Source organism: Acanthochromis polyacanthus, chromosome 2 (assembly GCF_021347895.1).
Source record: "Acanthochromis polyacanthus isolate Apoly-LR-REF ecotype Palm Island chromosome 2, KAUST_Apoly_ChrSc, whole genome shotgun sequence".
Lineage (NCBI taxonomy): Eukaryota > Metazoa > Chordata > Actinopteri > Pomacentridae > Acanthochromis > Acanthochromis polyacanthus.
Window position 1 is genome coordinate 22,711,308 of NC_067114.1, and position 14,061 is coordinate 22,725,368.

Here is a 14,061-nt window from a genome sequence, read left to right on the forward strand (position 1 = left end):
TTCCAGATGTCTCTTTCTGTTGAAAGGAACAGTATGTAATCTCTGCTGCGAGGGCTATCTCAACCAAAACAATAACAAAGTTTGGCGATACAGTGCAGTAGTGTGGGGTCATGGGGGTTGCTGTCTTCACCACCATCACTAAATTCTATCTGGCAAGTCTCAGGCAGAAATCAAGTAATTGGATGAGGTGATCCATTAAGTAAGTCAACTCATGTTGTGGTTATGCTTTTATGTTCTTTAATGAAATAGCCGCAAGTAATGTGAGCCAATGACCACCTATAGTGCTACTTACATCTGAGTCTCTGCTCGTCAGTCTATTCTGTAGTACATAATGGTCTGACTGCAGCACACTATCATTCTGCTATAGACTTTGGTGTCCTCCAAAAATGTGACCGGTAGAATAATTACATGCAGAGCCATAAGCACTCTCAGGAAAATGAACACAGAAAAAAAATAGCAGGTCTGCCTTACTGTGTGATTGAAATCCTTAGCAAAATTTGCAGTTATTAGTGTGAGCAGGTTGCTGCTCGTAGGTTGTTGTTGTCGTTTCCCATCGTAAAGAAAACCGTAACATTCAGATAGATCAAGGAAGGACAGAGCTGACTGAAACAGCTTATACCTGCATCCTACACCTGGTAACTCAGTCTACTTATGTACATGCAACAAACAACTTAAACTTGAATTAACTTGAAATTTATCACATTTCAAATTATAGGGGTTCTGCAAACCACAAGTAACACCACAGCAAGCAAATATTTACTTTATTATCACTGATTAGGACAAGCAATGAGTGCAGCAAAGATTTTCTGTGCAGTTGTATCTTTTAAACACATTTTTTCATGCAATTTGCAATACATCACTCTATAAAATATAGCAAGTACATTTTTTAGTTAACTACATAAAATGTGATTTGACTTGTAATTTGGACCTACTTGCTGCTAAGCTCATCTATGGTAGTGGTCATCTCATTGTGCAGCTCCTCATCAAACTTGCTCTTCTGGGATTTGTTCCTGAACCAGAAAGCACAGACACAATTAGGAAGAGGCAGACAGACACGAAGACACGCAGGCTGACTGGAACAGACGCTGGCAAACCAGATCAGGTCATGCGGGTTACTCAGGTCCAGTTTAGCTGTGCTTGGAGGCAACCTGGTTAAGCCATTCTGATCATTAGTGAGCAAAGAGAAATATGGTTTGTGCCTGTGAGAGAGTTACATAGAGGGAGTGTGCCGGATGCAGAATGCTGCGTGTTAGATGATCTCTGTGGGATTCGGTGGGAGTGTTTCTGTCGTGCTTCTGCTCGGAAACCCCCTATGCTTTCAGGAAGGAAACACTCACACAGATGCACAGACCCAGATATACACAAGCCCCAATCAGTGATGAGTGTTAATAGGAGCATGTCAGTCCACTAACAGAGGTTACAGGGCTTTTGAGTTCACACATTGGCCTGTTACAAAGAGGTAGCAGATAGAAGCGGTGAGAAAACAGCAGTGTTACACCACTGCTCAGGTTAGTCTTGGGACAGCAAGGCTCTTCACTAAGGCAGTAGTTCTCACCCTGGAGGTCAGGACACGACATAGAAACTTTGAAGAGTGTGAGGGAGCCACAGAATAGCAAAAAAAAAAAAAAAAATTAAATATTACTAGAATATATTATATTAGAATTCATAGTGGAATTTCTATATTCCTTTTTAATTACTGAGAAGAAGAATAGCCATTTTTATACTGAAACAAAAATAAATCACTTTGACAACATTTAAATCATTCTTTCTGCAGAACCAATTGTGGGTGGTAAGTTGCATTGTTTTTTTTAAAATGAGGTAAACACTAAAAACAGGCATTTTCTGCAGTTAAAGCTTACCATCCTTTGCATTTACACAAGTGGCTGTGAGCAAGCATCCATTCTTTAGTGATTGAAGGTGACAAACCAAAGGGTTAAGAACTACTGCACTGACAGGAATGAGGACCTTGCAGGCCATGAGGGCCCCACTCACTTATAGCTGCTGAACGGAGGGCTGGGCAAGGAGAATGGTTCTTCAAAAGACTCATCAAAGCTGTCAGGGTCCAACAGTAAGACACAAACACACATTCATCACAACAGAGCAGTGAAAAAGACCCCCACAGGAAATGTGATAATATAATTGTGAAAAACTAGACACTAGCTATATATTTGTTAGCCAGAGCAGAGCAATCACAACTGTTACTTTAATTTACAGGAAAATGTATTCCGCTGCGTAATGTCCTCAAGATTGCGTGGGTGCACCTCATTTCACTGACACTTCAATCTCATGTTCACCAGCTGCTGTCTCTGCTTTAGTGGACTGTGAATACATGAATGAAATTAACAGTTTCCAAGATAAAACAGACCTACATTCTCCCAGGGTGGAATGTGCTTTTAGGCACACACTTATCTTTTCTAATAACATTACTCCAGCCCACACTGTTTGTGTAGGTGAGTCCTGCCCACTAATCAGTAGCTACACTTTAAACATTTGTCTGTTTGCTTACCGCCTGTGCCAGATGGGCAGAAAGAATTAGGCATTATAAGCTACATCCGTAATCAATTTGTCTATGCATTATTTGAAGCTAATGAAAGGGCTAGTCATGTAGCTCATCCTTCCCACCACTCTGCAGGCATAACTGCCAAAGCAGCAAAGCTGTACTACACTGACAGTTTTAGTTAGTAAATCTTTACTGCTGGTTGAGATTAACTCCTCAACACCCACAGAATAAGATACTAAACATGTTGCCTGTATGCTCACTGCAAATCATACTGGATAAAACTATAAAATGGATGTTATATGGATCATGCATTCACATAATTAAATAAGCATAAGGCAATGTGATTAGGAAGAAAAACCTTGTATAAAATAAGTTGGCTAACATCCTTCATAATTATTGCACACAAGTCACACTCTTCCACAAAAAAAAAAATCTTGTCTTCCACAAAATAACATAAATACATCTTACACAATATGATAATCTCCATGTGTACAACAAAACTTTGGCAATAACGCGCTCACTGCGAAAAAAATTCATACCAAATGTTGTGACACACATATCACATAATATTACAAAGGAAATGTGTTACGAAGATGATAAGTTCAGATTTCATAAACAGATGGGAAAGTCCTGGTTGCGAAAGTTGCTGGCAAACACTCTTCCTTGCAAGAGAAGCAATAACTATCAAGATGCTACTGAGTAACAGGGTAGTCACACTGACCAAGGTGAATCTGTGTGAAAACACTTTTTGTGCATGTCGAGTTTCACATTCTGTTAGAGCCAGATGTGAATTTAATACATATCTAAAGTAGAAGCTCAGACTTGTCTTACCTCTCAGTGAACTTGTTGCCTGGGGCTGGTCGCAGAGGAATGTCCTGGAAAAAACACATGAATTCACCATTAAAAATATATGTAAATATGAGTGTTGGAGGCCTCACCCAACAGAATTCCAGTTATCTCAGACTGAAATCTGGAAATAGATTAACCTCTCTAAAGACAATTATCATCATCAGCCACAGTATGCATTTTGTTTCTCTTACCTCTTAAAAGCTATTACTAGTTAAACAGAAAACTTGCCTAAACTTTTATAAGCATCCAGTGTTTAAAGTCTAGAAGAGCTCCAGCCACAGCTAAACATCCCTTTGGAACCGATCCCATTTCACTGAGGGCGAAGGCAGGGTATGACCAAGCATATTGACATTCACACCTATGGGCAATTTATAATCACCCATTAACCTCAGCATGTGTCCAGACTGAGAACCCATGCATGCACAGGGAGAGCATGCACACTCCACATAGAAAGATACCACGCTGGTATCGCAAACCAGGATTTTGTAGCTGCGAGGCGACAGTGCTAACCACCGAGTCCCTGTGCCGGCCAACAATCAAGCAAACATTTAAAATCAAGTCAGCTTACCTTGAAACGTGTCTTGTTATTGACAAGAGTGTCTGGGGTAAAGCCCTCTCGGCTCTGGAGGTGGGCAAAAGGTTTGACAGCTCCCCAGGATTCAAGGTAACGCGTCATACGAACAGATGCTCGCATCTTCAGACCATCATTCACCCGAGGCTTGGCCACACTGCGCGTGTTCAGCGATGGGTCCTTAGACTTAAGATGTACACAAACACATGTAAAATTCAGAGTACACTTATGGTGCATTGTAAGCATTTAGTGCAAAATTTAGTGTATGTTTTACAGTAAATCACAAAAGTGTTTACAAAATACTCAGAGACAGTATACCTCTGCTATGCCAGTGCAACGGTCTAGTTTAGATTTTAAAAGAAAAAGCTTCTATCTTAACCCATAAGAACCCACGGTGACACCAGTGGAACAACCACTTTGAGTGCCCCAGTCTATGTGGTCCACTTGGTCTGTGGTATATCCCACATAATTTTCCTTTAAGGAAAAATGGATCTGGGTTCTTATGGGTTAAATCTGCAACAGGTTTTACAGGAATTTTGGAGAAATGGAAGAACATTCAAATAGATTGCTCTGAGGTGATCTGAATGAGGCATCCAAATTTGTAGGGCTGGACCCGTCGGCTGTTTAGAACCGAACAGAATATTTGGATATTTGTCATTAATCGGGCCGATTATCTGGAGCCCAGAAATTGCTATTCGGGCCAGCCCTACAAATTTGATTGCTATTGCACATTGCTTTGACAAATGTGGTTGTTAACACTATGCATCAATTTGGTAATAAATCACTGGTAAATGGTATAGCATAGCATCAAACATCTAAGGGTAATCTGAGCAATTTATGCATCTCGGCTAGTCAAGAATGTAAATAAAATGTGTAGCCAAAAAACAAAACTAACAAAAAAAATCTAATGTGATGAAGTAATGTGTGTGGCCCAACCTGTCATCTTTGTGTAAAACAAAAAATCTGAAATCAGGGAAGAAAGAAATTTCTTTGTCTCTGCTTGGGAGAAACCAAGAGCAAACTTTGCATTTGGTCTACAACACAAAAGTACCATATATGGTTCTTTGATAAAAGTGATATCCTGTTAAAAATACACAAAATATGCAGTCAAAGGTTACAAAATGATTTACATTATGATAACTGTACTATCAGTCTCTGCTATCATACCAGCAATTATAAAATGACTGTCATTCCTTCTCAGTTTTTTTAAGGAAGACAGGCAGAGAACGTACCCGTGGATCTACGACTAGATAGGTCTGGACATTGAGCTCTTTCAGGTAAAGGTCCCTGAGGTGGCCGTTGCCTTCTTCCACTTCATAAGCTTTGTTCAGGTGCTTCAGAGTCGCCTCTGTGATGTGGACACGTCTGACCAAATGAGGGAAAGAAATTATTTAATATTAGGTATGGCACACTCTCAGTGGTGCTTGGAGTTATTCAGCCATTCCTTTTATGTAATTATACACAATCAGTTGTCCGTTTATTAAGCTAAATGCAGCACATCCAGCTAAAACCAATGTAATCTCAAACAGTCTGGAAATGAACCATAATTTCATGGAGGTCATAATGATCACTATTCATTGTGTTGAGAAAATTTATCAGGATGGTCATTCTGAAAGCTGTAGCTTGTGGTGCTGTTGAATTATGCTTACTATACTGACAGTGGTTTCTGTTATAATGTCTGCCCCTTTAATGTCAATGAGGGTTGTCTACATAGCAGAAACACTTCTCAGTATGATGTTAAATAGTTTAGAAGCACATTGTATCAAAACTGCAACCTCCAAAATGACAAGTGTGGAATAAAGTGGCAAAGCCTACTACTGAAAAATGTAAGGTATTCTAATTTTCTCTCATCAGTGTGACTGAAATTCTTCGTTGTGAAGAAGTGTAGCCTACTCCCTGTAACGAGTTTGAATATTAACTCTTTGGAAGTCAATATATCTGTTTCATTAAGTTCACAAATATCCCAACATAAATTTTTATTTCAGAATATAAGGCATTGCTTGTTGAAAAAGAACATTCACTACGACAAAAGGACAGTACAGAATTACAGGGTTGTACTGTGCATCATCTCCTGTAATTCACTTATATGTTTTAACTTGACAGCAAAATGTATGCAACTGGAAATATTAACAGCCACAGCTACATATATACAAACAACACAAAATATAAAGGCAACACTTGTTTTTGGTCCCATTTTTTATGAGATGAACTCAAAGATCTAAAACTTTTTCCACATACACAATATCACCATTTCTCTCAAATGTTGTTCACAAATCTGTCTAAATCTGTGATAGTGAGCACTTCTCCTTTGCCGATATAATCCATCCCACCTCACAGGTGTGCCATATCAAGATGCTGATTAGACACCATGATTAGTGCACAGGTGTGCCTTAGACTGCCCACAATAAAAGGCCACTCTGAAAGGTGCAGTTTTATCACACAGCACAATGCCACAGATGTGGCAAGATTTGAGGGAGCGTGCAATTGGCATGCTGACAGCAGGACCGTCAACCAGAGCTGTTGCTGGTGTATTGAATGTTCATTTCTCTACAATAAGCCAAAGAATTTGGCAGTATATCCAACCAGCTTCACAAGCGCAGATCACTTGTAACCACAACAGCCCAGGACCTCCACATCCAGCATGTTCACCTCCAAGATGGTCTGAGACCAGCCACTCAGACAGCTGCTGAAACAATCGGTTTGCATTGCCAAAGAATTTCTGCACAAACTGTCAGAAACCGTCTCAGGGAAGCTCATCTCCATGCTCGTCATCCTCATTGGGGTCTCCACCTGACTCCAGTTCATCGTCGTAACCGACTTGAATGGGCAAATGCTCACATTCGATGGCATCTGGCACGTTGGAGAGGTGTTCTCTTCACGGATGAATCCCGGTTTACACTGTTCAGGGCAGATGGCAGACAGCGTGTGTGACGTCGTGTGAGTGAGCGGTTTTCTGATGTCAATGTTGTGGATGGAGTGGCCCATGGTGGTGGTGGGGTTATGGTATGGACAGGCGTCTGTTACGGACGAAGAACACAGGTGCATTTTATTGATGGCCTTTTGAATGCACAGAGATACCGTGACGAGATCCTGAGGCCCATTGTTGTGCCGTACATCCAAGAACATCACCTCATGTTGCAGCAGGGTAATGCACGGCCCCATGTTGCAAGGATCTGTACACAATTGTTGGAAGCTGAAAACGTCCCAGTTCTTGCATGGCCAGCATACTCCCCAGACATGTCACCCATTGAGCATGTTTGGGATGCTCTGGATCGGCGTATACGACAGCGTGTACCAGTTCCCGCCAATATCCAGCAACTTCGCACAGCCATTAAAGAGGAGTGGATGCCCCCCCACCCAATAAAACAAAACTGCACCTTTCAGAGTGGTCTTTTATTGTGGGCAGTCTAAGGCACACCTGTGCACTAATCATGGTGTCTAATCAGCATCTTGATATGGCACACCTGTGAGGTGGGATGGATTATCTCAGCAAAGGAGAAGTGCTCACTATCACAGATTTAGACAGATTGGTTAATATTTGAGAGAAATGGTGATATTGTGTATGTGGAAAAAGTTTTAGATCTTTGAGTTCATCTCATAAAAAATAGGAGCAAAAACAAAAGTGTTGCGTTTATATTTTTGTTGAGTGGATGATCGAAAACAGAAATATAAACGCAACTCGTAAATCTGACATGAAAAATAAAGCACAATTAATCGCTTTGAAAATTTACAATACATTATAGATATTACACAATATTAATAAATATGATTAAATGGCATTTGGCAAAAACGTATTACAACATAACATTTAGTGAGGAATGCCGTGTGTAATTTTAATGTTTCGTGGTAATAGTAAGGAAATATGAACATCAAGCAACCATAGTTTGTGTATGTATGAAGGGCGATGCAACAAAAGCAGATGCACAATTAAAACTACCTACCCTGGAAGCCCTCCTGACTCCATATGATTGGCCAGCGTGACATCATGTGACCACACGTCAAACTGCCACTTGCGAAGGCCAATCACACCGCAGAGCACATTGCCTGAGTGAACGCCCACTCTCATATTTATTTCCACTCCCGTGGCGTCCCTTACCTGCCTAGGGGAGTTTAGCAATAATTATAAAGTTCAGCAAGGCACAATAACCGTGTTTAAGATGGCATAACAGTGTAATCTACTATTCTTTCAGGATATGGCTATGTGAACTCATACCGTCTCTGTCAGTATGTATAATAAAACATATAAAAAGCAAATACATTTTGATTTTATTGAAACATGGTCAGGGATCCATTGAACAATTTTAGCAGTACAGCAAACACATGACTGAAAGTAACTCACCCTATAATCCACCCTTGTAGATAAATATACCACACTATGCTCTGTGTCGTTACAAAAATAGCTTCTAATACATTCTAGTTACATAAAAGGGCTAAGGACGATGGGAGGCACCAACTTACTTGATGGCTTCACACATGTCCAGGCCCATTTTGACACAGTTCTTGGCATGCTTAGGCAGTGAGACTGGCAGCCCAGACACACAGTAGTAGCAGTCTCCAAGGATTTTGATCCTCATACATTCGTTTTCCTTTAAAGATTGAGAAAGAAGAAAGCTCCTGAAAACACCGCTTTATGAAACCAAGGAACTTATTTATAAAAATAGCAAATGGCGAGGCACTGCTCAATAGAGCATCAGTCTTGCGCTATGAAGGTTTAGGTGCCTTGATTAGAAAGTAGTGTTTCCTTGCTGAACTGCCAGAATTAGATTTTCCAAAATGAGGATCTTAAGCAGGCATCTTTCTGCCACAAACCCACTTGCTCTAATCATTAGATTACCGCGAGTATAAATATTTAAGTGGCACACTTTGAACTGCAAGCTGAGCTTGGAGGTCAGTGTTATTGTTTTTAATTAGGTTGACAAGAAAATACTCTAAGTGGTAACGCACCTTGGCAATTTGATCAAACTTTCCAAACAATTCATTGAGCATAATGACAAGCTCCTTGGGAGAACAGTCACTGGCCAATCGGGTGAAACCAACAATGTCCGCATAGAGAATACTGAAAGAAAGAAATGAGTCAACAAAGATTCAAAATGCAAAAAAACATTCACATTTAAATCAATAACACCTGCTTTGACAAGTAACATAAGGCATTACATGTAACTGCTTGTAACATGTTATATAAGGAATATTTTACTAGCGGAAATATTTATACATTTCTGCACACTAAAATGAAAAACCCAAACTTTCATGTTTCACTGCAGTTTGCATTGTAAAATCTGGACTGCCACAGTAATCACAGCATCCACCAAAGTCCATAAAGGTCAGTCTTGCTGAAAATCAGTGGGGGTAGCTGAACCTGCACTATGGTTTTCAGGTTTGGCCTCCAAGATGGAGGTTTGGTAACACTGGACATTCATGTAAGTTGTGTCTATTGGTACTGCTCTGAAAATGAGTCACATCCAAGGAGCTAAAGGGGAGCAAATGTTGGCATAATGTCGCAGTCTTCATCACTGAATTCAGTGGCTTTGTTCAGTTACTCGATCACCTACAGAAACTGACGAGGGCCTGACCAATTTATCGGCCAGTCGATGAAATCGGCCGATTCTAGCCATTATTAAACTAGTCGACACTGTCCGGAGTTTGTCGATTAAAAGCCAATATATTCTTAATTTCTCATAAAACAGCAAATGCTGTTAATTGTTGGAGTCCCACAGAATGACGTTCTTGTGCTGTTTGTCCAATACATGGAGCTCTGTCTCTGTTCAATCCTCACCGCTGTATTCTCAGTAACGTACAGGAGTAATCTACAGCCAGGCAACATTACAGGCGTGTCGTGAGCCGACAGGTACGTTTATAATGACGATGTGAAATTAACCATGACTCAACATGTTTCCCATTTCAGTTTATCTCTCTTTGTGTCAACTAACAGCTTAAAAGCCAGTGAATAACTGCAGAAATAACGTGTCCAAAATAGAACAGAATGATCGTTCATCGCTCCATCAGCTGTGTGTTGAAGGGCATTTAAGGAGGAGTGATGTGAAGAAACGCAGAGGGGAGGGGTTTATTCAGTGCAGGCCCAAAAAGTTAAAATGATGAACATTACTGTCTGTCTTCAGCAACCATCATGATGTCACTCTTAGTTTTACTTTGTCAGAAAATACACTGAGACAGGCTGTAACAGCAACTCACTGTGTGTGTTATGGAGTAACAGTGTCGGACTATTTGTGACCATTATATAGTGGAAGCGCAATTCTGTCAAAGATGACATGTTTTGACATCCAAGAAAGACCTCTCTAGTTTTTATTTTGGGTCATATGAGCCATGACTTCATGGCAAAGAAATAATGGAGTAGAGAAAGTGTCATTTAAAATTAAATGGCATCAGAGCGCTGCATATAAATAACATTTTGACAGTAATTTCATTTGTACTTTAACCTACCTCCAATTTGCAGCAACATGAAGTACAAGAAAATATTAATTTCACAATTTATTTATAGATTGAGTTTTTTAAGGTTATATAATTTCCCAGAGGTTTAATGCTTTGTTGCATGCTTTTTCACTTGAAAATTCCTCTGCTAATTAAATACTAAAGGACAAAGTATTGTAAAAGACTAAAATGTTCTGGCTGTAATTCATATCTTTGTTGGTGTAAGTGTTAAGGGACCAAAAAATAAGCCGTTTTATTCATTTTATATTTTTAAAATTAATTGGCCAATTAATCGTTTATCCAAAAAAAATTTCTGCCAAATATCAGACTCTGCATTGGCCTCAAAAAGCCCATATTGGTCAGACCCTAAAATTGACTACAGAAACAACCTCCTCAATGCACAGTTAATCAAACACTGATCAGTGAACTGGGGAGAACTAAGGGCCATGAAGTTTACAGTGTTTGTGTCCTTTACATTTTTACCAAAAAAGGCTTTTTTTTCTCTTTCACAGCCCAGTTGGCCCATTATGAGCCACTGTGACCATTTAAGCACCTGAATAGGGATAAAGCCTTTCAGGCAAAAACACCTGACCCATCTCTCATTAACCTCCAGCAGACCTGATCTGTGACCAATTAAAAGGCCTGTCTGGTCCAATGCTGAATCATACTGTAGGCTTCATTAAAGCTGCCTGTCAGCAACCTGCAGATGTACAATGATATCTTATCTGACCTCTGAAAGACCTCAACACCACAAGGAAAAAAATCCAACCCAAAAAGAGCACCTGACACCCTATCTTAACATGACTGTTCTTGGTGGGAACTAAAACTCTAACCAATGCAATGCAAGCATCAGTGAACACCACACTCATCTCACTCAATCAGGAGAAGTGTCAACAGTTGTGTGATGAACGCTGCACGTGTAAACTAGAGACAGACAAAAAAAACAACAAACAAATAATATAGAGAGTGCTACATGTGCTATAAGAAGTGAACATCTTTTGAGACACCCCATACCTAGTGAAGCTGATTACTGGCACTATTGTAGCCTGGCCTGAATACAATTGACCCTAAGCTAACTGGCAAAGGAATACAAGTACTGTACAAGCTTGAACTGTTTCACAACTTGAAAACGGCCAGGTGCTATAAGAGACGGGCAACATAGCTAATCACTGGTCTGGGGTAATTACAGGAATAGGCAAGGCATCCAGCCTATCATTCACCACCTTTTTACAGAGGCCTTAAATGAACATTGAAGCACACATGACTGATGCCATCAAAATGGCCTCTTGATTTAAAAAAAGACCAAAACTCTAAGAGTCTTTAAACATACGCTCACACAAAAATAGTTTAAAAGAGTAGACATTTCCAGTACAGTAATTTACATAATTTCAAATGTGCATTGCCATTACAGTGTTATTGTATGCCAACATGTAGAATATGCACATTAAAATGAATTCCTGGAAATGAACCACAAAAACTGAATCCAGAAGTCTGTTTACAATGCATTTAAATTAGTCTAAAGAAAAACTACAATGCTGTTACCTTACCGAGACACAGCAGGGACTGTATCTTGTCTACAGCGAGCAGAAAGAAGAAACTAGTCAGTAATCCATCTGCCAAGTTCAACTTAAGCTGCCCCAATATCTGTCAGCACTTGCTAAATTAATAAAGCCCTCGTAAAATGAAGCTGTAACTGGGTCACTGCTCTGTAAACAGATCTAATAATCTCCAGCATTACCAGAATTGGTCAGACATATCTGCTCTTTGTATCTACTTTATTTGCTTTTCTATGCCTTGTATGTTTAATGAAGTACAAAGAGAAAGCACAGATGTAAGTTGTCCCAAGAACAACTAACAATTTCAAAGAACTAGAACAAACACAGTCTGATTGAAGTACACAGCAATAAAAGTTTTTAGAAGTGACACAAAGCATAGCGATTATAAAAACTACTATACTTCAGTTCTCCTTTCCAAATAAACAAAAGCAAGCAAAACATCGTCGAGTTTTAAAATTGCTCTTTAAGATACATGTTTTCACATGCTTGCCATACTGCAGTCGAGGTTTGCACTGTTGCTCTTAGGACCTGCAGCTGCTTTGAAATGTTTCCAAGTGACTTTCCTGATTTGTTCAAGTCAATGATTCGCTTTTTCAGATCTGTGCTGAGCTCCTTTGACTTTCCCGTTGTAGTGTTTGTGGGCATTTGTATCCACTGAGCCCTATTTAAATGGCCTCAGAGAAGTAACCAGCTGTAGTCACTCATAATCACTCACAAGAAGTTAAGAGGCAATGCTATGAAGCTTATTTCATTGACACGACTTTCTAAGTCACCAAAATTGCCAATTCATGTGCTGTATGTATATTTTTGACCCAGTAGATTTGGTCACTTTTTCTGTTAACCCATAATAAAGTCATAAAAGAACCAAACTTCATGAATGTTTTTTGTGACAAAGATGTATCTGTTCCAATCACTCTATCAGAGAAAAATCAGAGTTGTAGAAATAACTGGAAACTCAAGAGAGCCATGACATTATGTTCTTTACAAGTGTATGTAAACTTTTGACCTCGACTGTAAATATACATGGGAGTCATAACCTATTTGAAGTGATCTGTTCTAAGTTTTCAACATTTTATTTAGTTTGGAAATCTGCTTCCTGCCAATCATAAGCAGAGTACATTCAGGCCATAATCACTTGTTACTTTAAAAATGTAAAGTAGGACAGTCAAATATTCATTCATTGCTAATAAGCAGGAAGACATATCAGCGTCCTCAAAGAGTCTTGATGGTTGAACAGTGAGGCAGGCTTTAACCATCTTCAAGTGCATGCTTTCACCACCAAAATTAAGGGCTCTGTAATGAGATGGTTCTTTACAACAGGGACTAATTAATGATTAACAAATCAAAAAATCTACACATTTCCATGTGTTTTAAGGTATTTTGCAGGTATACCTGACATTCTCATGTCTCTTGACATAAAGACTGTGGAAGTTGTTGTCTTTGACCAGTCGCTGCTGCTCTTCTTTGTCTTTACAGTCTTGCAAGCGCTCCATTATTGCAAGTTTCATCTTCATGGAGATATAGACTGGCAGCACAGACTGCAACAGGTTTTCCTGCAAACATACATGCACACACAGACACACACAGTCAGTCACGTAACTGCAATTTAGCTGAGCCAGGAAATTAAACTTATTAGACTGTTGCACTCAGTGTACAATGATAAGTGGTAAAGCCCTGAAATGAAGAAAGGCCTACCTGAGAACACCCAGAACACACACATGTACCTGTACGCATACACACGCACACACAGAGAAAACTCACAAGTTCAGAGACCCAGAACTACATCAATGCATTTTGTTCTCAAGCTTCTACCGGAATACTACTTATTTGCTTATTTGCCAATTCTTATATTAAATCCCATCACCTAAAATAGCAAAACAATTTTTCTCTACAAATGTAATTAGGCCAGTTTAATCGTGCAGGTCTACTTCAGTGTGTGTGTGTGTGTGTGTGTGTGTGTGTGTGTGTGTGTGTGTGTGTGTGTGTGTGTGTGTGTGTATATATATATATATATATATATATATATATATATATATATATATATATATATAGTTCATTGGTTAGCTAAGAACTCACACTGGAGTCAGCCTGCTACAAAAGTCACAGGCTTGCAAAGTGCTCAAAGTTCAAAGGCTTGATTAAGACAAGAATCTGAAGAG

The 14,061-nt window shown here is 39.5% G+C and overlaps 1 protein-coding gene across 3 annotated transcripts in view; it reads right to left on the bottom strand.

Annotated features, from left to right (window-relative positions):
* The window catches only part of adcy7 (adenylate cyclase 7), a 72,219-nt gene that overhangs the window by 10,696 nt on the left and 47,462 nt on the right, over positions 1 to 14,061 (bottom strand). For 2 of the 3 annotated variants that reach the window (XM_022196920.2, XM_051960075.1), the window contains exons 6-14: positions 13,295 to 13,455; positions 8,865 to 8,976; positions 8,379 to 8,506; positions 7,862 to 8,020; positions 5,153 to 5,285; positions 3,918 to 4,106; positions 3,332 to 3,375; positions 1,993 to 2,052; positions 933 to 1,010 (exon numbers count right to left, since the gene is read on the bottom strand). In XM_022196920.2, the coding sequence (XP_022052612.1) occupies positions 933 to 1,010; positions 1,993 to 2,052; positions 3,332 to 3,375; positions 3,918 to 4,106; positions 5,153 to 5,285; positions 7,862 to 8,020; positions 8,379 to 8,506; positions 8,865 to 8,976; positions 13,295 to 13,455 (1,064 nt within the window). The remainder of the gene's footprint in view (positions 1 to 932; positions 1,011 to 1,992; positions 2,053 to 3,331; positions 3,376 to 3,917; positions 4,107 to 5,152; positions 5,286 to 7,861; positions 8,021 to 8,378; positions 8,507 to 8,864; positions 8,977 to 13,294; positions 13,456 to 14,061) is intronic. The other variant, XM_022196998.2, reaches the window with a different exon arrangement.